Raw genomic sequence first — 27,528 nt, 5'->3', positions numbered from 1 at the left:
CTTCCAGGTGGTTGTTAGGAGACACATTTTCTCTGTAGCTTTTAATCATAATTAGAACTACAATTTTGGAAACTCCTCTTTTTTCACTTCATTTCCCCTTCTATACCAGCACAATCTGGACTTTCTTCAAATTCAAATGCAAATTTCCAATTTCAAATTTGAAAATGCTAATTACATTGTTTATTTACAGTTGCATTTCCCATGTGAGTGTGCATTAATTAAGACATCCAATTCCCCACAGTCCCTCCCCATGTTGCACCTACAGCGTATCATTGACAGGAGTGCATTGTTGACAGTGAAAATGCAATTGCAAACAGGATTTCAAATACATTGTAATTTTGGCAGAGCTGAAGTGCAATAATGAAGAAATGCAATTGCAAATGCGCAACTGTTGTTCCATTTTTAATATATCATATTAATACGGTTAAGACAGTGAAAATTAAATGTCAAAAGCACTTTGCTTTTCCATATTGACGTTTTCCAGCCATTATACACAGAAATGCAAATGCAAATACACATTTTGCATTTGAATTTGAATTATGTCTCACATAATACACACTTGTATTGGAAATGCAACTGTCGACACACAAATAAATCAGCATTTTCACATTTGCATTTTGTTTGAAAAAGGCTACTGGAATATGCTACCATACCCTTCCTTATGCAAGCTGATTATCTTCAATCCAGTCTCCTCACAAATATCACCTGTAAAATGAATGACAATGTTCTTTTTTACTGGAATTAAAATAAACTGAAAGGTGGTCTCTCTCTTTGCACAGTGCGCTGTAGTTGTTACATTTATGAGAAACAGGTTAATTATGAGAATCATCCTTACTTGAATGGCCAATGCTTGCTTTTTGTCTAGTGTAGTGAGATTTTCAGCATAATTAACTCTATTTACAAGAACATCAGTAGAAAATAACAAATCAAATATTCTATATCTATAAAATACCTCTGTTATGAACAGTATTCTCCGCACTGACTATCGCAGTTCTTTGGGCATGTACCAAAATTGTATTATTTCCTATCAAAACACATGTACATATGTTGTTTTGGTGTCGCTACCAACCACGTTTTTGGCAGTGCACTTATAGAAACCACTGTCTCTGGTGGATGGGTTCTGGATAACCAGAGAGCCTCGTGGGTCGAGATACCTGTTACCATAGAGTCGTGGCTGATTGCCAGCCTTGAGCTGAGTTTTATCAGGCATCTCCCACAGCACCTCGGCCTTTGGGGTACCGATTGCCATACAGTTCAGCTGGACTGCAACTCCTGGCCCGGCATAAGTTACCGCTGCTGGTCCATTGATAATGCGTGGTGGGTAAGCTATCACAATCACAGCAACCGACAGAGAAGAGGATCCATACTCGTTGGAAGACTTGCAGAGATACGTACCTCTGTCATAGACAGAGGCCTGCTGGACAACGAGGGTACCATTGTCAAACACAGCGTATCGTCCCATTCTCTGTGGCCTGGTTAGAAGGACTCCACTTGGTAAGGTCCAGGTAAGTTTGGGTAATGGGTTACCATTTGACAGACAGTTTAGTTTCAGATTTTCCCCATTTATAATGCTAACCAATGAGTTGTACTTGCTGCTGATATCTGGCTTTTTACCTGACTCCAGAGTGACAAGCCGTTCCACGTAACCAGCACTGTTGCGTCCCACACATCGGTACGTCCCTGCCTCTGACACAGAAGGCTCTCTAATGACCAGAGATCCATCAGACCCATGGTGAAAACGGAAAATGGTGGTTCCACTCAAGAGAGACGTTCCATTGGGGAGGATCCAAGTGATCTCAGGATTGGGTTTCCCCTCCACGGAACAATTCAGGGTCACTGTAATTCCATCGGTAAGCTGGACAGACTCTGTAGCCAAGCTTTTTAGTTGAGGTTTCTCGATATGTTCTGTCACGTGAAGCTGCACCTGCAGTCTGGCCTCTCCTGCTTCATTGCGGGCAATGCAAAGAAGCTGGACAGAGTCACTCTTGCGCAAGTTACGTATGTCAAGGGTGCCATTCCGATGGACCGTAATCCTGCTGCCGTAGTAGGGAGCTGGGAGCACCACGTTCTCGGGAAGTATCCACATGACTCGTGGAACAGGGGTTCCTTCAGCTTTGCAGTGTAGGAGTACCTGCTGGTCCTTCACAGCAGTCTGTTCTACTGCACTAATTGGGCTTTGTAATCCATTAATGATGGGTGCCGAAACCAGAACGTCTACACGGACCACTTTCATGTCCATTCCTGCGGTGTTCCTAGCTGAGCAAGTGTAGTTCCCACTGTCAAACCTTTGAACCTTCTGAATGAGCAGAGTCCCATCAGTGGTGACCTGGTACTTGTCAGATGCTGGGAGTATGATACGGTTGGTCGGGGAAAGCCAAGTGATAGTTGGGGTAGGCTCTCCTTTTGCACTGCAGCTAAGGGACACCGTATCTCCATAAGGCACCTGAATCACTTCGTAAGTGTTGTTGCGAATAGTCGGTGCCGCTGCCACCACCTTGATGTGGACCTTCATTTCATCTTTACCAATCTGGTTCTCAGCGTAGCAGGTGTAGTCTCCCTCTTCCTTCATACCCACTTCGTTAAAGTAGAGGGTCCCGTTGTCAAAGACGACATACCTCCTTCTGCGCACCCCCCTGTCGTCTGACTGCATGACACTATTAACCATGGTACCATCTGGAAGGCTCCATCTGACCTCAGGGTTTGGCAACCCCGAGGCAACACAGTCCACTTTCAGGTCCCCTCCATACAGCACCTTGTGGTCACTCAGCTGCTTCCGTTCAATCTTGGCTGCTTTCATCATCACGTTTACCTTGAGGAGAACGTAATCATCCCCCATTTTATTTCTGGCCACACAGAGGTAATCTCCCTGGTCCTTATCTGTTACTGACTGAACAGTAAGGGTGCCATTACTGAAGACTTTCATTCGGTGATCAAAGCTAGAAAGACAAAAAAGAAAGGTCAGCCTAATGTAAAGGTAAATAAGCAATGTGTGCTTAAAGATAAAATACAAACTAGGGTTGCACTGAAATTTCAGGCATTTTTTTCCGGACACGATTTTTGTCCGAAAAAGACAAAAGACTTTTGAAAAACGACCCCAAAATATTAAACAGGCCCATAACGAAGGATCAAAATCTGAGACTTTGCAAATACTTATTCAAACAGTTTGAGCAGCAGCAGATCAAAAGTGAAAATACTGGCTGTGTGGATCTACAAGGGATGTAGATTTCTAATCTCTGTTCATGTTGAGTATGAAGAGGAGACACAAAAACTTAAGAACGTCTCCACCACAGGTTTGATACTACAACCCCATTTCCAAGAAAGCTGGGACGCTGTGCAAAATGTAAATAAAAACAAAATACAATGATGTGTAAATCATTTAAACCCTATATTTATTTGAAAATAGTACAAAGAAAACATTTCAAATGTTTTTTGAAAAATATTTGCCCATTTTGAATTTGATGCCAGCAACACGTTCCAAAAAAGTTGGGACGGGGGCAACAAAAGGCTGGTAAAGTTGTGTAATGCTAAAAAAACACCTGGTGGTTGATTGGCAACAGGTCAGTAACATGATTGGGTATAAAAGAGCATCTCAGAGAGGCGGAGTCTTTCAGAAGTAAAGGTGAGGAGGGGTTCACCACTCTGTGAAAGACTGCACCATCAAATAGTGCAACAATTCAAGAATAACGTTTCTCAACGTAAAACAGCAAAGAACTTTTGTTTTTCATCATCTACGGTACATAATATCATTAAAAGATTCAGAGAATCTGGAGAAACTCTTTTATTTTTATTTACATTCTGCACAGCGTCCCAACTTTTTTGGAAATGGGTTGTACTTGAAAAACACAACATCACGCTCGATATGCAGAACACAGCAAAACAACAGAAGCAGAAATTACATTTCAGAAAAAATCCAAAATATAAACTAAAACATAATGGAATTTATTGCTTTGGATGATCTCTTGATCACTGTGGTTGAGGTTATTGGATTTTGTGGCACATTTTGTAGCCACGGTTTTATGTAAACTGTTTTATTTATTGGCAGCTTTTTTTCAGCTTTTGATTCAGGTCTTCAGCTCAGTTTGACATGGATTTCGTTTCGGTAAGACGATAATCTCCTTATATGATGCAAATCTAATATCTCCAACAAACTGGCAGGTTTATCATTCATTCTTTTAAATATACAAGGTTTTTTTAGGTAGGGACAAACAATGCATGTACATATTTGCAAGTCAATAACACCTCAATATACGATACCTTCTTTCCTTCAAATGTAAAATGAAGAAGAATCCCTGTTAATGTTAGTTTTGTCATAGACCTGTACTAAACTCTCAGGACAAAGGTACTGAACTGTCACTGCAGTGTTACCCCTCAAGTCACTGAGGTTGTACCCTCAAGGATTACGGATTCAGTACCTTCAGTTAGGAAACATAACTGTCCCATATTTGATTGCAATTATATTTTAAGTTGCATTGACTCTGTACACTCTTGACTCCAGGGTTTTCATTTTATTTTTCTATTTTAAAAAGTTATTAAAGTTATGAAAGGGTACAACCACGCCTATTTACACTCTCAGAAATAAAGGCACAAAGCTGTCACTGGTGCAGTACATCACTGGGGTGGGACCCTCAAGGGTCCATCTCAGTACCTTCAGTCAGGGAACATAACTGAACCATAATCCACTGCAATGATATGTTCTAAGCTGTACTGACTCCACACACCCCGTCTCGTCTCCAGGCTTTTATTTTACTGTTCTGTTTAAAACATTCGGTTATGAAAAGGTACAAATATGAACTTTTCACCTGGAAAAACTTATTTAAGGTTCACAATCAGACCTTAAAACCACTGTTGGAGCTTTGAGGGAACATTTACACTGTTTGTACCTTGATGAACGAAAAATGTACCTGAACAGAACCTTTATTTCTAACAGTGTACTCTGGTAAAGTGAATGCAATGTACCTTTAATATTAATTTAAGACACACAGCTGGTTTTTATCCCTAAACCAGGGGTTCTCAACATCTTCCACTCCAAGGCCCACCTGTTTATGACTATCAAGCATAAGTGACCCACAGAACAACTAAAATCAACTTTCACAGGGGTCACTGTTTGGTCTTGAGATGTCTCTTTCGTTTTGAGGGCTTTAGCGCCTCATTTGAATTAAACCTCACTCCACTCAGTGGGCTTTTGGATCAGCGCCGTCACAGTCAACAATAATGATAAACCTTACTTGATATCTGCTTCTTTGTCACAGGTTTATCAGTTTGAGTTTAATTACTCAGGTGGCTGATGCTCGTCCAAAAATCAAACACAGATATTATTTTGAGGCTCGTCTGTCGTTTTTATCAGCTGCAGCTCGAGCTATGAGTGCAATGAGTCTGTAAGGAGTCAGACGTTAAAACAGGCAGATTATACTGACGGTACAGCGCTGCTGTGCTGCTGGAAGAAGAGGAAAGCCAGCTCTACTGATGAATTTCCTCATTTGATCATAAAATGCGTTCATACCAGCAGTGAACTCAACAGGGTTCAGTTGGAAACGGATCGAGACACACGGGTTTGGCTGGACCGGTTCAGCTGTCTGATGCAGACCTGAATACAGGTGGAGTGTTCATAGGTTTGATAGGTCCACACCGAAGAAGGTAGCGCCGCGAGGAACCTCTCCATCTCTGACTGTCTGTCTGCACTGCCCCCCACGGCTGCCTCGTCTCAAACTGATGGTGTTTAATTAGTCTGTGACTGTGATGTTTTTATTTACACGTCTCTACCGGCCCACTGCAAACTACTGCCTCCCCCTGAGTGCAGGCCCGAGTACCATACCAAGGGTGGGCTGTGAAGCACGCTCTAGTGGTCCGCAGCCCGCAGGTCGAGAAACCCTGGTCTAAACAATATGGTAATGCTCTCCTCCTGCTGCTAATACTACTGCTTATGAATTAAATTCTTCCCTGTTTTTTGAAAATTAAAAGCAGCAGTCGTTGGATTCATCAGATGACATTCCAAAGATCTCAGGAATTCTCTACATCGTGGTCAGGACACAAAAGGAAGAGTGTGTAACAAATGGACTGCAGTCATGCATAGGAAACGAAGGTGGCATGGAGTCATATAAACACTGACAAACGTAATACTTAAACAACAAGATTAAGAGTTTTGCTGTCAGATATGACACTAGATGGAAAGTGTTCTCCTGTGTGCTGCTTCTCTGAACGTTGGATGAACCCGTGCGCTCCTGACAAAGCTGTCCAACCACAGGATTACGAGTATGGACAGGACTCCTTAATCAAACGGCTAGAACAAAGGTGGAAGCGTTTGCTTTTTAATCAACGGCAGATGCGGCGCACACGGGTCCAGATTCTGCTCATCAGATTTGGAAGTTCTGATGACAGCCTTCTATCTGCCGAGTGAAATCTTCTGTACTATTCACAGACTTACCTCTTTAAAATCAATGGGCCTCATTCACCAAACGTTCTTAAGAAGAAATGTCTTCTTAAAACCCACTTACACTGCAAAAAATGGTATCTTGACAAGTAAAATTATATTAAATATAGTCAATAAATCTAACATTTCTCCTGGTGAGATAGTTGTAACATTAATTTTAGATTATTTACTTTATTTCTAGGCATTTTTACGTACATTTTTAAGTAATTTTGTTAAGTAAAATGATCTCACTATATTAGCAGATAATTTTGCTTGTTGTAAGAAATGTGCTTGAAGCCAGCAAAATGATCTGCCAGTATAGTGAGATAATTTTACTTAATAAAATGACCTAAAACAAGTAAAAAATGTCTAGAAATAAGTTAAATAATCTTATTATAAGTGCACAACCATCTCAAAATAGGAAATATTAGACATATCGACTGGATTTACGATCATTTCACTTAACAAGATGCCTTTTTTTTTGAAGATTCAGACGTTTTCTTATCTGGGATTTGTTCTTAGGTAAGAACAGAATCTACACACACTCAAGAGCACAAAGGTGAGACCAGTTCTGCACTTTAAGAACACATCATGAATCTGACGGAGACTTTTTCTTAGAACTTTTCTCAAGAACACATTTAGGAAGATACTGGAGAATGAAGCCGAATATTTCTTTCAATATCTTTGGTCAACGTTTAACCAAACTGTGTTTGTTAATTAACAAACTACTTTGAACTGATAAAACAAAACAAAACCGCTGAGATCATTCAGTCTTACCACAACGTCCTTACAATCAGCGTTCTCTCTTTTTGGTTAATGTTCTAAATAATTGTGGTGGACCACAATACTTTGATCTAAAGTCAATACTATTAAAACATATCAACCCCTTAAAATCTCAGGGTTATTCCATACTAAGGCTTATTATTCAGTAAATACAGTGGCTTCAATGCCAACTGGCTGAGCTATTCTTAGATTACAGAAGTGTGTAAAAGCAATTAGCCACAAGAAGCTGTGCATTACTGGGATTTTTTCACAGGGAAGGGTGTTGTTAGGCACGATGCAAAACGGCGTAAAACCCCCTTTCCCTGTGATAAAATCGCAGTAACACACTGCCTCAAGTGCCTTATTGCTTTTATAAAACGGCGGCCAACATAAAATATGATAATATACACAATTTTTCAGAAAACAATTGAAGTTATTATTAATAATATTTGACATAAACAAGTATTCTGCCAAGAAATGTAGTTCCTTTAGCGTATGGTATCGCTGCCAAGCAACCATGGACAGCTGAATGAGGAGAACGTTCAGTCGCCCATCTCTGTATATTGTGGTCATTTCATTAATTTTTTAACTTTTTGTCATATAACAATGAACATATGATGTCACAGCACTGTTTAATGCAAAAACTTCTGCTATATAAGCACATTTTGGTCACCAAATTACCACCACAAGTCTTATTTAGCACCAATCCAGCGGTGCCCTCTTCTCATGCTGGGGCTGAATCTCAAACGACTACCTGCTCCCTACATAGTGCACTACGTAGGAGTTTAAATACTGGATCCTGCAGCCCAACAGAGCAAAATACAGCTAAGAAACAGTCATTTGTGACTCAGACTCATCCACACTCGATACATGATGCACTGTTTGGCTGTAGAGGCTAGAATTTCAAAACCTCCACAGCTAGCACACTACTTAGGGAGTAGGGAGCCATTTGGGATTCAGCCTGGGTTTGACACGACTTCTGACTGAAACACATGAACATTTGAAGCATTTAATCCATTTAAGTGACAGTGTTTAGACAGTTTTACAGTAAATCACACCGTAAGTACTTTAATTCAAGCCTGTGATATTAATGATGGAGCTGTTTAGGCTGTTGGCTCTTGTAGCCTGTTAGCTGGCTGACCAGCAAGTTCTGGTTAAGAACATAAGTCACCAGCCCCTCTTACTTCATCAGTAGACTCGGTGCTCCATGCGAGCAGCATTAGAGTCAGATTATTCCATTAACAGCAGAAGGGTTTTGGTGCAGTAATATACAGTTCAGGTGCTGTGAGGCGGTCATAGGTGTGTGTATATTTTGGATTTTACCACGGCTTTGAATGCGGCTCAGCCAATCAGATTTTAGGACAGGAATTATCTGTTTTATAATAAATCTTCTGGCCATTTAAGGGGTCAAACTAGAAACTACAAGCACTTCAAACTGCCGATATTGTGCTTGTACAGTACCTCTTCAGACAGTGTAGGGTTCCTGCTCGCTGAGCAGCTGTCTAAACAATATGATAAAGTGCTGACAGGGTGGCGACAGATCTCCCCATGATCTCCTACTGCTTTTCAATACTACTGCCTATAAATCAAAGTCTTCTGTTTTCACCAAACAAAAGGTCAGGCCTTCCTGTAGTTACATCTGCTAAGCACTGAACAGAGGAAACACCACAGAAAAACAGACCAGAACAAAATGCCTGGTGTTCAATATAATGACACGCTTGCTCAAGATGCTAATTTCAGTGACTGATGTTGGAGTAATTGTAATGTAGTGTAAAACAAACAGACTGCTGCACAGTCCTGCAGTCTGACCTCTGAGGGGGACCTGTTATTTCACAAAAATGACTGAATGCAGCCTCAGCCGGCAACATGAGTCTCCGTGGTGTCGGTGTGCTGCTGGAAAATCTGCATTTAATCCAAAAATACCAAATTCCTTTTCAATAATTTGATGTTGGTGAATATTATATCACAGGCACTGTTTGAATGTGTAGTTTTTGCATTTTTTATTCCACGCTTTCATAAATATACAACTGCAAAAGTCTGGGCACCCCTGTTCAAATGAAGCTTCTCCTCCGTCCTGTCTAGCTTTCTATACATTTTCATCTCTGTATCCAGTTCCTGTGACAGTTTTCACAGCCCACCATCTCCACATATCCTCCCTGTTCCTCAGTCCTGCCTCTGTTCATCCTGGAGGGGGGATTGGCCTTATAGCTTAAGGCAGAAGCCAAAACTGATTGACAAATCTCACAAGATGTAATGCAGCTTTAACATACACAGATCAGGCATAACATTATGACCACCTCCTTGTTTCTACGCTCATTGTCCATTTTATCAGCTCCACTTACTATATAGGTGCACTTTGTAGTTCTACAGTTACAGACTGTAGTCCATCTGTTTCTCTGATACTTTGTTAGCCCCCTTTTACCCTGTTCTTCAGTGGTCAGGACCCCCATGGACCCTCACAGAGCAGGTACTATTAGGGTGGTGGATCATTCTCAGCACTGCAGTGACACTGACGTGGTGGTGGTGTGTTAGTGTGTGTTGTGCTGGTGCGAGTGGATCAGACACAGCAGTGCTGTGTGGTGCTCAAAGAGGGGGTCATAATGTTAGGCCTGATCGGTGTTTTATGATGTGCATATTGTTCCTTTAGTTTTTCTTCGTAGCCTTTTCTGCTTTGATTATCTTAACCTCTTAAACATGCTTATTATTTAGTTATTAATCTTAAAACTATTAAAGTCTCAGAGTAAAATATTAAAAATGTTTGTATGACGTTAAACTTGAGTGTTACATTAAACATCCAGCAAAGCTTGAATAAAAAATATAAGATATAAATTTGACAAAACAGCTTAAAAACCACTGATCAGACCTATCTGAGAACTGTGTGGGCGGGACTAATGAGCAGCTTGATTGACAGCTGTCTGTCCAACGCTCCTAGCCTGCTTATTTTGTTGATTCTCTACATGACAATAAGTGAACACAACCTAGAACAGACTTCTGCAGCTTACTGTTTATTATTATTATTATTATTATTATTATTTGCTTTATTTGTTGATTTTAACATATTGGAAAAAATCTATATCAAATGTCGCCTGTGTAAAACTTAAATATTTTATATCTGTACGTTTCATTTTTTCCAATATAACCTCAGCAAATACATAGAAATTGTGCACTAACACTTTCAAATAAATGCAACCTTTAAGTGTGTTCTCTGTATAGAGTTATTTTCACCTAGAAAATCAACAAAACATATAATATGAATATACAATATATGTTCAAACTTCTTCAGATCAGTAACTGAATAATAAGCATGTTTTGTGGGTAAGAAAAAAGTAGAAAAGACCAGGCAGAAAAGGCTACGAAGAAAAACTAAAGGAACAGTCAGAATGTGTAAAAACTATGTATGTATCTTGTCAGATCTGCTGGGGAGTTTTGGCTTTGTAACATGCCGTCTTTCCCTGCTTCGTCTTTCCTTGTTTCTGTCTGTCTGCCTTTGTTTATCTTCCCTCATGTGTCTTGTTCCATGTGCTTTTGTTTACATAGGCCATGCGCTTTTGTTGTTCTGGTCTTTGTCTCCTCCCCAGTCAAGCCAATCTTGTCATCTGTCTCACCTGTCTGTTGTCTGTAGCCCTGTGTTTCTGGTGTGTTCCATGTGTATTTCCACTCCTGGTTGTTTGCTTTGTCTGTGCTTGGTGTTTTGTGTTCTCAGGTCCTGTTTTTGTTGTCTCCTGCTTGTTTTCTAGTCCTTTTCATGTTCTTTAGCCCTGTTTCCTTTCTGTTGTAGCATTTTGTTAGTGACTGTTCTTGTTTTACTGTTCTTTCTGGATTCGTTTGTCATGGCTTAATACTAAAATAATAAAAACACTGCCTCTTCGTCTCCCTCTACGTTACAGGCTTCTGCCTTAAAGGAGAACAGTTCAGTGAAAAATCAGGTTAAAAGTATTTATCACGTAGCGCAGACGCAGTCGATCAGCCAAAACATGTTTGATACGTGTGCCTCTCTAGTGTACAACATAAGATGCTAGGTTAACACTAGACTTGGACTGTTACCAAACTCATCTCCACAATACATGCCAAAATCTTAATTTATTTGCTTCAAAAATCTAGCAAAAAGCTGCTTTGAGCCAAATCGTAGTGTGTAAATGCTTAAACAGCTTTAAGATAAAATAATGGGTTAAATTCTTTACAAAAATCAGCATAAAATCTTTTTACACTGCTGTTATATTTTTAAGCACTTTTGAAGTTATAGGACTTTATAAGGCTGCCTTATAAAGAGTGCAAACTGTATCACTCAGCCAATGAGCTGATCAGCTCACCTACCAATCAGCACTCAGTAGCAGTAATGCTAACCAATCAGCACTCACTAGCAGTAATACCAATCAATCTGCTCTCAGTAGCTGTAATGCTAACCAATCAGCACTCAGTAGCAGTAATGCTAACCAGTCAGCACTCACTAGCAGTAATGCCAACCAATCAGCACTCAGTAGCAGTAATGCTAACCAATCAGCACTCAGTAGCAGTAATGCCCACCAATCAGCACTCAGTAGCAGTAATGCTAACCAATCAGCACTCAGTAGCAGTAATGCTAACCAATCAGCACTCAGTAGCAGTAATGCCCACCAATCAGCGCTCAGTAGCAGTAATGCCAACCAATCAGCACTCAGTAGCAGTAATGCTAACCAATCAGCACTCACTAGCAGTAATGCTAACCAATCAGCACTCAGTAGCAGTAATGCTAACCAATCAGCACTCAGTAGCAGTAATGCTAACCAGTAGCAGTAATGTTGGCGTCCTGCTCCCCAAAACCCGTTTGCTGTAGAAAAAAGAAAACATACTGAAAGGTTTTCTTTGCTTTTTTAGTCAAAAACATCCTTCTGCTTTCTAAAATTAAAGGAAAGTCCTGGTCAAGTGGTAAGAGACTATTTAAACTTTTCAGCCTCCCCACCGTTCACTTGTGTGGAGATGTTTATTTTGTTTTTATAGACTAAAGTAAGTCTGTCATATCTGTGCGTCTGCGCTAAACAAATGAAGATCTGGATGCGCTGTGAGCGGCTGAGAGACGCTTTTAAACCAACATGTGTTCGGTGACGGTTCAAGTGCAGTGTTTGTTAGCAACGTTAGCCTAGCATCTCTTGTTGTAAACTAGAGCAGCAGATGTCAGATATTAAACAAGTCTTGGCTGATCGACTCCATCTGGTCTAAGTGGTAAATCATGTTAATTTGATTTTTTGTCTATTCTTTTAAGCTAGAAGGGTCAATGCCGCCTCCAACATGGTACTTTGATTTTCATACCCCTTAAAGATACTTATTATTCAGTTACTAATCTTAAAAAGTTTAAACACCCCTGGTCAAATGACATGTTTTTGTTGGTTTTCTACATGAAAATAAGTCCTCTACAGAGAATAAACCTAAATATTACTTTTTTTTTTTTGCATATTTTTAATTTTCAGCTCACAATTTCTATTACTTTGCTGAATTTCCATTGGAAAATAAAACATACAATATAAAACATGCCATACGTTTTGCACAGGCCAACATTTTATGTTTTTTTTTTTTAATATGTTAAAATAAACAAATAAAGCAAGAAAAAAGTGTAAATTACAGAAGTGTGTTTTCTGTAGAGGATGTGTAGAGAATATCGACAAAACATGTAATTTGCCCAGAGGTGTTCAAACTTGCATCTGACTGTGCATACTGAAAAATTCATAGTAGTTACAGAACTAAACAGTAAGCATGTTTAAAAGGTTAAGAAAACCAAAGTGTCAAAGTGGCAGGAAAGGCTATGAAGGAAAACTAAAGGTACAACATGCACATCACAATATGTAAAAACTGTATATTACATCTTGTGAGATTTGCCAAGTAGTTCTGGCTTCTGGCTTAAGCTAGAAGGGCCAATTCCCCCTCCAGGATGAACAGGGGGAAGACTGAGGAACAGGGAGAAGATGAAAATTTATAGAAAGCTAGATAGGACAGAGGACAAGCTTCAGGCATGGCCCTTTTCACAATCCTTCCTTATTTCAAAACTCCATTAATCTTCTCCTGAATTATGCTTGGTGGAGTAAAATTGAAAGTAGTGGTAGAAAAAAATCAACTTCATCAGGATTTGTGACAACGTACCTGTAATGTTCATCAATTAGTTTCTTGGCCGGAGTTCTCCAGATGATCCTGGGCTCAGGGCTGCCCGAAGCGCTGCAGTCCAGTCGCAAATAGCCACCGTAGCTGATGTCAGTTTTCTGAGGAGAGGTGGACGTGATTTTAGCTGTGGAGAAACCCTTCCTGACCAGCAGACTCACACTCCTCTTATCAGCACCCACAGCATTCACGGCCAGGCACTCATAGATCCCAGAGTCTTTTTCTGTCGGGTTGCGGATAAACAGTGTCCCGTTGGGGAAAACAAACAATTTGCCGTTGATGAACTGGGAAGGACGTATTTGTATGCCGCTAGAGGTGACCCACCGGATGGCTGGGGTGGGGGCTCCTTTGGCACCACAGTGGACGTGGATGGTCTGACCCTCAAAGATGGTGAGATTCTCCTGCCGGTGCTGCTGGATAATGGGTGGCAGCACTGTAACATGGAGCCGAACTGACATAGTGTCAGCACCTGCGACGTTGCTGGCTATGCACTTATAGGTGCCCCTGTCGGAGTAATTAGTCTGCTTAATTTGAAGGGTACCATTGCTGAAGAGCATAAGCCTCTGTTCACTGGTACTGACCATGTGCACCACTGTCCGGTTTGGAAGCACCCAGCTGGTGTGAGGGCTGGGAAGTCCTTGAGCTTGACACTCAAGATGAACACTGTCGCCCAGGTACACAGTCAATTCCCGGTGTCGTGGCAGCAGCATCTTTGGCTGTTGCGCCAGAACCACCAGGGTAACCATCATCTTATCAACACCATACGGATTCTGAGCAGTGCAGAGGTACTGGCCACGGTCCTGGGGCTGAACGCTGTTGATCGCAAAGGTGCCGTTGGACTGTACCTCGAACCGCTGGATTCTGGTGTTCGCTGACATGATGGCTCCTGGAAAACGGGAAAATAAGAAACATCAGGAAATACAGACGTGTACAGAAAACCAGCCCCATAAGTCATATTTTCTTTGGAAAGATTGCATGTAAAAGTAATGTGACATCCATAACAGTGATTTATAGCCCTTCTTCAGTCATTTCGGTGTCACAGAAGGCACACACATGTTCCCTAGGCATGTGTTAGTCATACTGATAGCTTCTGGATTTTACACAGAGGCAGAATTCCAAATTCTGCTTGTGTACAGCAGCAGCTCAGCACAGAAGAGAAAAATTCATGGGCAGCTGTCGGACTCAAGGACCAAACAGATACAAAACAATCTGGAATCTGAATTATAACAATGATACAATGATATGATAAGTGAAAACATCTTAAATCTAGTCAATATACCTAAATTTTTTCAGCTTGAACACCCCCACTTTAGCTCAAAAGGGCTGGTAAAGGAGCTGATTAGTTAGATCAGATGTGTTGGGAGCAAGGAAAACTAAAAAGTGCAGGGCAGTGAGAAACACTGATCTAGAGTCCCAAGTTTTCCTACTTGTAAAAGCAACCTCTTCGATGTTCGAGTAAAATTTATTGTGTGAAAACTGGTATTTCCCAGTTTCTGAAAGCACTCAAACGCAAAATCATATAAAGGCTTCCAAAAACATTCCCGTACAATGTCCTTTATTACTGGTTTGCACAGTATAAATAAAAAATATCTCCCCTTTGTACTTTTAAAAGTACCACATCGATGGGTTTTTTAGCTCGGTATTTTCTTGATACAGAATCGATTAGAGATTATCAGTCCTGGAAGGCCAGTGTCCAGCAGAATTTGGTGGTTTACCTGCTCAAACACATCTGATTACACTCATTTGTTAATCACCAGGTTTAGAGGGTGTGTTTGAGTGGGGAAGCTACCAAACTGTACTGAACACTGGCCCTCCAGGACCGAAGCTATGCACCCCTACACTGTTAGAAATAAAGGTTCTGTGCAGGTACATTTTTCACTCATCAAGGTACAAACAGTGTAAATGTTCCCTCAAAGGTTCAACAGTGGTTTTAAGGTCTGATTGTGAACCTTAAATAAGTTTCTCCAGGTGAAAAGTTCGTATTTGTACCTTTTCATAAACAAATGTTTTAAAACAGAACAATAAAATAAAAGCCTGGAGGCGAGACGGGGTGTGTGGAGTCAGTACAGCTTAGAACATATCATTTCAGTGGATTATGGTTCAGTTATGTTCCCTGACTAAAAGTACTGAGGTGTACTCTTGAGGGTTTCACCCCAGGGACAAGAGGGGAACTGCCCCAGAGACAGTTTCCTACCTTTATTTCTGAGAGTGTGTTATAAGATTCAACATATAATTTCTAGATTTTTGTTGATGTTTTACGTAATTTTATCTAGAGAATTTTGCTTGTAATGCAAAAGAGAAATAATGCAAGCAAAATGATTTGCCAATGGAATATTTCACCAAATAAAATGACCCAAAGCAAGTAAAAAGGGTCTTTTTGCAGTATAATAATAAATGCATTGATTCACATTTGTGATTTTAATCTCAAATAATGTTGTTTGCATGTGTTAAGCAGTACACATACCTGTGGAGACTTTGGTCCAGGTGAGGAAAGGTTTAGGCTCCCCTACAGAATCACACGGAAGCTGCACATCTGTTTCGGCATTCACCGTGATTGTGTTGAGATTTGCTGTAGTGATTCTGGGCCTCATTCTCAGTACAGAAACAGCTGGAGGCCGAGCAGATGACACAGCAGTGCCTAAGTGCCTGTTGGTAGAAACTATGCTTGTCTGAACTCTGCTTCTGTGCTGAGAGGTTGTTTTTAGGTGTACTGTCGTACTCGTTGGTTGAGTAGTGGTCGTAGGAGACGTGGTAGTCAACTTGACAGTACTTGTTGGTTGCATAGTGGTTGTGGTTGTAATTGATGAGGTGGTTGATTTGATGGTACTTGTTGGTTGAGTAGTGGTCGTAGATGTTTTAGGCAATGAGACTGTTGATTTGATGGCACTGACGGAGCCTGGTCTGAAGACCTCAGAGGAATTGATAAGTGATGGCTTTCTAGGTATAACAAATGGGTTTCTAGGATTGGTGTAATAGGGGTACCTATAGGTATTGGGCGTCCTTCCACTGTGCCTGTCAGGGATGTAGTTTGTTGCAGGATTTCTTGAGTAAAAAGGAATTCTGTTATCTGCTATCGGGACCCTGGGTTTTGAAGGGGGTTGTGTTGTAGTCGTGGTGGTACTAAACGTAGTGAGAATAGGAGTAGAAAAACTGGGTACCATGGCTGTTATTGCTATTGTTGTAGGTGTTTCTGTCGCTGTAGATGTAAGTGCTGAAGGTTTTGTTGTCGCTGGAATTCTAATTGTAGTCGTCAGCGGTGTAGTTGTAGGTGCAGAAGTACTTCTTGAAGTGACACTAGGTTCAGTTATCTTATCCACCATTGCCTCACCAACTTCTGGACCTGTGTTTTTAATTTTAGGGAAACTAGCACTCTGTTCATTCTGAGTGGTCGGAAGGGTTGTTTCCGAGATTGTGGTCAAAGACACAGGAATCAATGATAAAGAATCAGTAAAAGATTCCCTGTCTTTTGATTCCTGGTGTGAATTTTGTGCCTCTCTACCTCTGTATGTAAATTCTGCAAGGGGAGGAAGTGGTGAGACTGTAGCAACCAACTCTTCTGACTTAGCAGAGTTTAAATATTTCAAGTTCTCAGCCTCAGCGAGGCCATCCTCTGGGCGTGATTCATGTATGCGAGGGAAATCTGGTGCAAGCATGCCAGGGCTTGGTGTGAAGATGTCTGTTGCATCATCTTCGCTGATAGCCTTCTGAGATGGTTCCACTGCCGAGAGTACGCTTGCAAACTCCTCTTGAGTAGCTGCCAGAGGAACGGTTTTGTGGTCTGGCTGAGACGTTGGAGCTGCTTCTGTAGAAGCAATGAACTCATTTGTTTTGACCACCGTGTGTTCATTTCGCCAATCCTCTGTGGATATGTCTTCATTTGCTCTCCTATGACTTGTGACCACAGACATTGCTGGTGGTGTACTGCCAATGGATGCTGTGGGTTGAGTCTCCTGGTTGGTGTAACTAACTTTCCATTTGTGGTCGAGTAGATTGGTTTTCTCATCAAGCAGAGTGACACTTGTTATATCATTCCTAACACTATCCGTTGAGGGCTTCTTGTCTTCAGGGGAAGTGTGTGTAATAGCCCTATCAGTGGGATAGGCTGTTGTTGAGGAAGATGTGGTTATAATGATTGATGGAGGGTGAGCTCCAGCAACTTTGGGTATCGTAAACATCTGTGGTCTGCTAGTAGTTAAGGGTGAGGAAGGCCTCGGTCTTAATCTGTTTATTCGTCGCCTATTTCCAAATCGTCTTCTGGAGTTCCAGGGGGATCTCGGCCTTGATGGTATGGAACTGGGTGGAACCTTGTGCTTTGTCGTTGGTGTGGAGGTGGTAAACAGCAAGTCAGGGCCAGTTTCGCTCTTTGTGTGCACATTATTAGCATCAGCATTGGGTGAGATTGTGGTAGACTTCTCTGAGATGCTGAGCTCTTTCTTTACCCCTGGATCTGGCGCAGTGACAGGCCCTGCAGACACTGAGTTATTTTCCATTTGTTGACTTTCTTCTCTGTTTGAAGTACTAGTAGTTAAAGTGTTTACACGGCTTCCCTCCAGGACATTTATCTCAGTGATGCCGTAATTGGATGCAGCTGTGGGCTCTGCAGTGTCAGGCCACAGTGTCGCTCCACTGAAATCAGTGCTGAGTGATGGGGCAACTATTTGGTGCAAGTCATACTGGCCTTCAGTATGTGGTGAAGCTGTGGTTGATATTGCGCTGTCACTATGCTGATCTAGATTTTGTTGAATTGTACTGCGGTTAGACTCCTCATTTGAGCTTGTGTCATCAGGAGAAGATCCCTCTGTGTTCTCAGGAGATTCTAGATTATTCATATTAGAGTTTACAGTCGATGATCTGCTTTGGAAAAAGTTCGGTGGTGTGGATTTTTGGACAGTCTTTTCACGAATTTTGGCCAGAATGTCAGCCCATCTCTGTGGATCAATTTTGTTCTTTGATGTATCAATATTTCTTCTGTTTTCGAGGATGCTTTTCCTTTGCTGTCCATTCAAGCCTTTCCTAAGAGGTCTTCTGTGGTCTGGACGCCTTCGCTGGGAGTTTCTGAGAGGATGTCTTGAATGTGGTCCCCTCCTTTGATTGATAAAAGGCCTATTTGATGGGATTCTCTCTTGGGCAGAATCTCCAGAGGCCTCCTCTACATCCTCTAAAAATGCTCTGACCTTTGTGGACACCCCTGCTGCAGACTGGGGTCGCATGGGGTATCGTCTGAGAGTCTGCATTCCTTGCCTTCTCATGATGGTGAGCTTCGTAGCCAGAGTATCCACACCATGCTCATTCAAAGCCACACATTTGTAATATCCATTGTCATTAGATTTGCCGTGAGGAATGAGCAGCGTTCCATTGGAGAAGACAGAACCTCTAGGCGAGTTTGCTTTGGCACCGATCACCTCGCCATCTGGAAATATCCAGTTCACTACAGCATCTGGTTTTGCAGAAAAGTGGCAAGGCAGAGAAATGGACTCACCAACAAATTTGGTTACAGGAACCCCAAACTCGTCACCCAGGGGAGGGGTAGAAGATTCCACAACAGACAAACGGAAAGGTAAAATGTCCATATCTCCTGGAACCTCTGCGATGCAGTAGTACACACCGGAGTCGGAATAATCAACAGGTTTGAGGAGAAGTCCGCCAGTTGTGGATATGGACAGCCGGTTGTTCGGACTGCTGAAGGGAGCTTTAACCTTAGAGCCGTCAGGTAGCATCCAATGAATAGCTGGTTCACCAGAACTTAGCACACTGCAGTCCATCTCAATCCTGCCACCCACAACCGAAGTAAACATCGTCTGGGTTGCATTATTATGCTTGATCATTACCCAGGACCTCCTCTGTCGTCTTATCCGATCAACATTTGTGGTTGTTGACATTTGTGTAGATAGAATGAGCTTCACAGTCTTGGAAGTGGAATAGGGCCTATTTAGTTGTATGTTGACAAAAGACTGCATGAGCCAAGATGGGTGGGATAAAACGTTAGCTCGGACTCCAGTGTAATAGTACGCATCCCTTTCAATGTCCTGCCTGTACCTATAACTCAGTTCAGGTTCTTTACTTAGCATGATCTCCCTCTGAAGGTGCACAGGTGTCTCACTGTAGTATGCAAGTAGTCTCCATAAGCTCTCATAGTTCTCTCGTTCTATCGGACACTCAAGGTCAAAATAGAGGGTCATGTTAGCAGCGATTTCCAAAGCTTTGGTATAATTCCAAGCGATTTTGGTGGAATCTCTGGGCTCCAGAATTCGGCAGGTCAAATCGACTTTGTTTCCATGCTCGTCCGAAAGGTTCAGCGTGACATTTCCAAATGGTGGTTTGAACTCCTCCAGCGAAAGCAGCTCACTCAGGTTCTCCTCCGCTGAGACGTCCCTCCCGGGGGAGCTTATGATGGGTCCTGTGCATTCTAGTGCCGTGAGTTCAGAGATTGCTTTCCCTCTTAGCTGGTGTGGTGAAGCACACAGTGGACACAGCTGACCTTTGGTGTATGCTTTGTCCTGCTTACATTTCATCACATCTAGAAAAGAATCAAAAAGTTAGACGCCACTGGAACTGGACTGAAAATAATCTTCAAATCTGGCACCAACAGAGGTGACTAGCACATACCTGCACTTAGGTAAACGTGTGATTCCTTTATGAAATAATGATGCATGTAAAACTGGTAGAGTACAAGAGTATCAACAACAATATATTTAATGCTATGAGTAACTTATAGAACTGCAGCAATACATCTAAGCACATCCACCATCTTTCTTCTCTGTCATCTCTTCTGCTGCTCTTCTCTTTATTAATTTTTCTTCATCAATTATAAAACAGCACAGTAGTCAGAGGGTGATCTGTCCCAGCTGTGCTGACTCTGTCACCGATGTAATGATATTAAATTCAATAAAGGAGTTTGTAATTAAATGTTCAAAGCTGAAATGCAGTGGAGTAAAAATTAGATCCTTTTTTGCCAAATATTCTTGAGTAGAAGTAAAAGTATTAGAATTTCAAATTATTTAGTAAAATACAAATCTATCAAAATTTTACTTAAGTACAGTAAATGTAACTAGCATCTGCAAATCATTAATAATAATTATTTTCCATAATGCCTTTAATTTCAAAAGTGACAATTGCATCCTGAGACTGAAAATTACAGTACATTATTTTCTTATCCTTTTTTAATAACTTTTTTCGACAAAATATGTGAAATATTGAATAAAACAACTAAAATACCTTTTGTTATTTAGAGCATTTAAATCTGCATTGTATAAGTTGCTACTGCGCAGTTGTTTGTGAGCTCTTTGTTGAATTTCATGTTTTGTTGAATTTCTACATGAAAGTAAGTGAACACATCCACTTCAGAGACACAGTACTGCACATTTTAATACACAATTACTGTTTATTTACTGAATGCAACATACTAGAAGAAAAAAAAACATAAAATTTGGCCTGTGCATAAGTTATGGCACGGTATATTATATATATATATATATATATATATTTTGTTAAATTCAGCAAATAAATAGACAATGTGCATTATTATAATATGCAGAAAAATACTGTTCCCTGTAAAGGATGTGTTACTTATTTTCACCTACAATCCACAAAAAATGTCATTTCAGCAGGATCATTCAAACGTCTACAAACGACTGTGTATAAAATAACAAACATTATTATGTAAAATGGAAAGTGCTCCCAAATTTGTGAATGCTAGTACATCGCTGATGTCGGATCAAAACCTTGTATTTCCAAAATGGTAACTTTACAGGAGAGGAAAAAACCTACTTTACTTTTAATGTAAGTCAATGGAACCAGACCTTTTTCCAAGTCATTCTGGGCCGTTTCTTTTGGTCCATTCATCATGAAATTTACATGCAATATAAAGGCCAACAGGCATTTTCAAATTTATGTCAAAAACTGAAAATTGAGATTTCTCACATAGTTTGGTGTCTAGTCTATACTTTGTGTCCTGATTGCCATTAAAAATGTAAACAAACATGATTGTATGGTTACCTGAATGACGTGCTGTCCAGCCGCTGAGCCAGTTCAGTCTGCAGTCGCAGGTCCAGGGGTTGCCATACAGGAAGAGGTTCTCCAGCTGAGGCATGTTCTTCAGCATATCTCTCGGCAGGGTCGTCAGGAGGTTATCTGACAGGTAGAGGTGTTTGAGGGTGGAAACAGGGAAGCGCTGTAGCAGTGAAAATGTGCTGAAGCTAGCGGGATGGAGCTGCTGCAGATGGTTCCCCTCCAGGTGGAGCAGGCGGAGCGACGTCATGCCGTGGAAGGCGTCTGGGTGGATAAACTCGATGCGGTTGTTGTCCAGGTGCAGCCGCACAAGGCCTGTCAGGCCGAGCAAGCTGTGGCCAGTGATCACCCTCACCTTATTGTAGCTCATTTTCAGCACCTGGAAAAAAAGAAATTGAAATTCGAATGTGATGCAGTGGATGCAGCACATGGCTTATAATTGCTTGAGTTGAATCACAAAGTAGTGATGTGCTGATCTGAGCCAGTGTCTGAGCTGATCCAGGCATTTTTTTGATGGATTGGGAATCGCCTACACTCTCAGAAATAAAGGTACCATCTCAGTACCTTTAGTCAGGGAACATAACTGAACCATAACCCACTGAAATGATATGTTCTAAGCTGTACTGACTCCACACACCCCGTCTCGTCTCCAGGACTTTATTTTACTGTTCTGTTTAAAACATTCGGTTATGAAAAGGTACAAATACGAACTTTTCACCTGGAGAAACTTATTTAAGGTTCACAATCAGACCTTAAAACCACTGTTGGAGCTTTGAGGGAACACTTACACTGTTTGTACCACGATGAATGAAAAATGTATCTGAACAGAACCTTTATTTCTAACAGTTACATTAGGAAGGGGAAAGTGAACAGAAAATACGTGAAAAAAATAAAGATAAAGAGAAAACGGGACTCCTAGCAACCATGCAAGACCTGATAGCCCACCAAAACTGTCCCCTCTGATAACCAGTACTCAGGTCTAAAAACATCCACAGGTGTTTCAGTCCATCCTTCCACTGTGAGAAGACGACTCAGCACTGTGGGTCTGAAAGGATGTGTAGCTGATCAAAAAGAACCTCACTGAGAAAAGGAGACGGACACATCAAACAAAGAAGCTGAACGATGGACTGACCACCCCAGAGTCCAGACCTCAACACCACTGAATGTGTTTGATTACTTCAGAAAATGATCAACCAGCTTCTAAGACTGAACTTTGGAGGTGTGTCTGCAGATTCTTTGAGGAACTGGAAAGAATGGAAGCTGCAATGAAGGTAAAGAGTAATTAGTGTAAAAATATCTAAATACTGTGGCTGTATTATCTGTGAAAACACAAAGTTTGGATCGCTGTCAATGCTCAACATTGACATACTCTGATTGGATCAGGGGGCGAGAAACTGGATCAGGACATCCCTATCAGTGTTGTATGTTCTCCTGTACTGAGACAAACTGCTGTTATTTGAAAAAAAAAAATCAAATCTAAAGAAATCAGACCTAGAGAACAGCTGCTTTACCTGCAAGGCCAGTAGGTCATGAAAAACCCCATCTGGAATTTTATGGATGTCATTCCCATGCATCATCAGAAGCTCCAGTTTCCTTAATCCAGAGAAGGAGCGCTCCGTGATCTGAGTGATGCTGTTAAACCTGCGAGAGAGGAAGCGCAACGTGAACCAACCACGATGTTCTGTTTCAGGGGTGTCAAACTCCTGGAAATGAGCAGAAATTAGCAGTTTCCCTCTTATAATGCAGCAAATCCATCTCCTGAAGGCTTCTGTCTAAGCTTATGAGTTGAGGTCAAGTCAAGAGGCTTTTATTGTTTTTATGGTGTGCTGATGCAGCATAACGCTAACCTCTGCAGTGCTAATGACCATCCAGGACTGGGAGATCCAAAACTCTGCACTGTTTACACAACAAATCAACGTCTACATGTTCCTCACATACATTCTTCCCCAAACAATTACTGTTAGCAACGAGGCTAATCACATAATCAAGTATTGAATGCATGTAAACTAGCTAGCTGTTTCACTCTCACATATTATATGGTTATAACATTATTATATGGTAATAGTTCTTATACAATTGCAGTTTCATGCATGCCGTATAAACCAACACCATGGTGGCCTATTTGTGCTGCCTTTATATTGATATTATGGTTGCAACTAACGATTATTTTCATTGTCGATTAATCTGTTGATTATTTTCTCGATCAATCGATTAGTTGTTTGGTCTATAAAATGTCAGAAAATAGTGAAAACATGTCAATCAGGGTTTCCCAAAACCCAAGATGACATCCTCAAATGACTTTTCTTGTCCACACCATAAAAGATATTCAGTTTGGTGTCACAGAGGAGTAAAGAAACCAGACAATATTCACATTTCAGAAGCAGATATCAGAGGATTTTTACCTTTTTTTAAAAAAAATTACTCAAACCAATTAATCGATTACCAAAATAGTTGGCGATTAATTTAATAGTCGGCAACTAATCGATTAATCGATTAATTGTTGCAGCTCTAATTGATATATATGATATATTCATAATATTCTTTAAAGAATTACTGTAAATTAGCTGTAAATTACTGTAAAAATGCTGCAGGCTAATCACACAATCCATTATTATATGCAAACAACCTCAAAGTTGTTTACAAGTTTGTAGAGAAGTGCAGTAGCACATTAAACATGTACGCTATGAACCAACACCATGATGGCTTCTTTTCGCTGTCTTCCTAGCACTATAAACAGCTACTGTAAATTAGCAGGCTAATCACATGATCCTTTATTTCATGATTGTGAACTAGCGTACTGTTTTGAGTATTGCTGTATGTATCCTGCCACATTAATCAAAGTCAAATGCTGAGATCACATCATTAACCACAATGCCTCGTTAAATAGTTACCGTAAATTAATCAAGCTACAGCTGCATGTCCAAAAAGCTGCATGTGCATCTCTTTCCTCTTATTCCTGTTATTCAATATTAGATGCAATTATGCGAATTGCCACCATCTGAGATATAACAGTTCAAGGTGAATTCCTTGGATTTGTCATGGTTTAGATGTAAACAGAGTCATTTAGAGTAGTTTGAAGTGAAATGCTCCGTTTTAGAGAAATTGACAAGTCAGAACTGTTCACAGTGGTGGTGATAGGAACCAGATGTCCACCTCTAAAAGCTCCCTCACAGAAAGTTACTACATGAAATGGTTATGAATTCACTGCCTGATGACTGAGACGCTGTTTTATGATAGTTTTGAGAAGATTTTGCCTAAAAATCCATTCATGGTGGAGGGATACATAATATGCAGGGCGCTGTGAGGCAAAATAGTCCCCAAAGAAAACTTATTATTTCATATTTTTCACTATTTTCCCATCATCAACATTCCATATAAACTCAGGAGACTCGTGTAGGTTCACTGGTGGTTCTGGATAGTAAATAAAATGTCTATATTTGTGTTGTAGTCATGGCGACCCCTGGTTCCTATCACCACCACTGTAAAGACATCTGAACCATTTCACACCAAACTGCTCTGGATGACTGAACAATTCAACAATTTAATTTTGAAAAATAAGTGGAATTCTTCTTTAATGACTTTAATGACTGTCTGTTTACAATGAAAAGCAGCATCTTTGCTACTCAGACATATTTTTGTAAGCAATTACTGTAACTGCTTCAAACAGGCCAATCCAGTCTGTCTCAAGCCAGTCCTGAGGGCACCCAGATGTTTCATGTTTTTGCTGCATCCCAGCTCCCAACACATCTGTATCAAGCCATTAAGTGTGTTGGGATCTAGGTTAGAGCTTGAGAACCAGTGACACAATCCATTACTATGTTAAATACAGATGTTCTCATGACTCCATTTGAACTGCCAGGTCCAATATTTCCAACCATCATGGCTTATTTACACTGCAGCACCATCATATAACTAATCAATCATTTGACGACTGAGACCAGCTGATTACAGAAGAAGAGTCAAGTTGTGCTCTGGCTTGTCTGGAATGAAGTAACCCACTCACTGGCCACTTTATTAGAAACACCTCCTGTGTCACTCCACTTTATAAATAATAAAATGTTTAGGGGTGCTGGGACTCCATTTAGGGGTGTCTGAGGCATGAGCACCCCAAAAAGGGGCTAGACACGCCTATGGTTCCTCGTACTATAATGGTGAACAATTCTGACTCTACATTTCTCTAGAAAGGTGCATTTCACACCGAACCACTCTGAGTGACTCTGTTTACATCTAAAGCATTGAGTGATTGAGAAATTTTGCAAAATCGGTGGAGTTCCCCTTTAAGTGTTCCTGATGGTTTGGCTTTTTTAACGGGTTGATCTCACAGTGTAATGGGCTCTAGTGGTTTAACAGGTGACCAGTGGCTGATTCTAAATGTACTTGATGGTTTCCTAATGGGATCTAAAGGTGTTCTACAGGAAACCAGTGGTCTCTATTGGAAGCCAATTCCCATTAGAAAGCAAAACCTAAAATTTTTAGCTTTTAATCCTTTTCTAATGGTCCTTTTCCAGCAGGTCAGTGGAGCAGCCCTTCATCACTGGTCACTTTCTGGCCCACAAAGCCAATGATGAACGTCGTAGAGGGGGGCTGATAAATTACGCAACAGGTGGGCTTCAGTCTGTAACTGCACACTACAGCAGGGCTCTAAGGCAGGTGTTTCCAATAAAGTGGCCAGTGAGTGTGTCCTAGAAGCCCCTCTGAGCAGGTGCGGTGCAGTTGGTGAAGGTGGCCACGGGGGGCGCTCTTACCCGAGGTTGACGCGCTGCGCGTGGGCGGGCATGGGGGTGGGCAGGGCCCGGAGGGAGCGGAAGGTGCAGTGCAGCTCGTTGGGGCGCGGGCACGCGCAGGGTCTCGGGCACGCGGAGGCGGCGCTGCCTGGGGCGCGCGGGAGCAGGGCCAGCAGGAGCAGCGCGAGCGCCGCCGCGCGCATGCGCACGCGCACGCACATCTCGGCTTCAGACGCTGTGTCAGTGAAAGGAGGCTGCAAGTTAGCATTGTCATTAGAACTGCCCGTTCCACCTTAAACGGCTGCACCATTTAAGGTGGAACGGAAAAAACCTAAGCGGATACGGTGTGAGAAAGGAAAAATGACGAAAAATAAAGGTCTTTCACATAAAATAGAGGACTTTTATTGAAGAATAAATAAGTAAACGCATAAACAAAATGCATTCTCATGAATATTCATCAGGGATGAGCGTATAGAGAGACGAATAGATGCATAAATTAAAGAATGGGCGAATCAGTGAGTGAATGGATGGATGGATGGGCAAACAGGCGTAAATAAAAATAAAAATATAATAAAAAAAAGTTAAAAGTCATAATATAATAATGGTATAATAATAGATAGTAAACATATATCATAATAATGATAATAATAATAATAATAATTTTAAAATAATGTAGGCTACTACGTTGTTTAATTGCAAGCACATGAAAATATTATGAGTAATGATTACTTTAATTAATTAATTAATATCATACCACTGAGAGTCATCAGTCCCTCGTCTCGTGCACATTTCCTCAGCAAAACTCATTCATCTGCCCCCACAGAGTGAATCCTCCAGCATTATAATATTCCACTCAAGAAAAATCCACCACAGTTCCCGCGCGAGGCTGCCTGGGAAAAATTAAAACATGTATAATAATAGAAATAGAATGAAATCCACTTCAGCGTGCTGGGGTCTCGCGCTCACTCGAACGCCTTTATTCGTGGTTGGTAATAAAGCAGAAGTCCGTCCACGTGCAGCCTGGCTGGTGGAGAAAGTTGAGGAGGAGGGCAGGCTCGCGCAAATGCGTTTGAAAGCTCCTCGTGCTGCTTTTAGATGGGGCTGGAAAGGAGGAGCGAGCAGGAGAGCGAGCCCAGCACAGTCTGACCCATCAGTCCACTCAGCTTCAGCACTGCAGGTTTGGAGCCCTGATTAAACAATTAAAACACTGATCAAAAGTTTGGAGTCACTTTTCATATTAACAGCTTCTGTTATTTGATACAGTCCATCATACCAAATTAGCTTAAACTGTAAATCAATACATAAATCATTAAGCACTCATATCTAACATATTAACAAGGAATATGTTCTGATCTATTTAAACCCAAGGCAGCATCAGAGATAGTAATATGCTCAATGTATACAAAAATCATAATTTTTTAGAGTTATTTCTTTTGGGAGGTGTCTCTGTTCCAAACCCTAACCCCTAAATTTACACAAAATATTTTTAAATGAGCTATTAGT

General features: G+C 41.1%; 1 protein-coding gene across 1 annotated transcript; it reads right to left on the bottom strand.

Moving 5' to 3' along the window:
* mxra5b (matrix-remodelling associated 5b) lies at nt 1-26,246 on the bottom strand. The gene is made up of 6 exons (XM_036572464.1): nt 26,047-26,246; nt 22,813-22,942; nt 21,290-21,680; nt 15,759-19,811; nt 13,280-14,180; nt 1-2,936 (listed from the first exon to the last, which is right to left on the bottom strand). The coding sequence occupies exons 1-6, from the start codon at nt 26,244-26,246 to the stop codon at nt 1,028-1,030; spliced, it is 7,584 nt and encodes a 2,527-aa protein (XP_036428357.1). The 3' UTR covers nt 1-1,027.
* Between the last annotated feature and the right edge of the window lie 1,282 nt (nt 26,247-27,528).

The sequence above is a fragment of the Colossoma macropomum genome, unplaced genomic scaffold (assembly GCF_904425465.1).
Source record: "Colossoma macropomum unplaced genomic scaffold, Colossoma_macropomum, whole genome shotgun sequence".
NCBI lineage: Eukaryota > Metazoa > Chordata > Actinopteri > Characiformes > Serrasalmidae > Colossoma > Colossoma macropomum.
This window is presented reverse-complemented; position numbering and strand designations above follow the sequence as displayed.

What these genes read in the sequence shown, in the direction of transcription:
- mxra5b (XM_036572464.1), bottom strand. Translation starts at nt 26,246, where the DNA reads ATGTGCGTGCGCGTGCGCATGCGCGCGGCGGCGCTCGCGCTGCTCCTG. An exon ending in ATGACCTACTGGCCTTGCAG is followed by an intron (nt 21,681 to 22,812) that starts GTAAAGCAGCTG and finishes CTTTTTTTCCAG; the next exon opens with GTGCTGAAAATGAGCTACAA. An exon ending in CTAATTGATGAACATTACAG is followed by an intron (nt 2,937 to 13,279) that starts GTACGTTGTCAC and finishes TTGTCTTTCTAG; the next exon opens with CTTTGATCACCGAATGAAAG.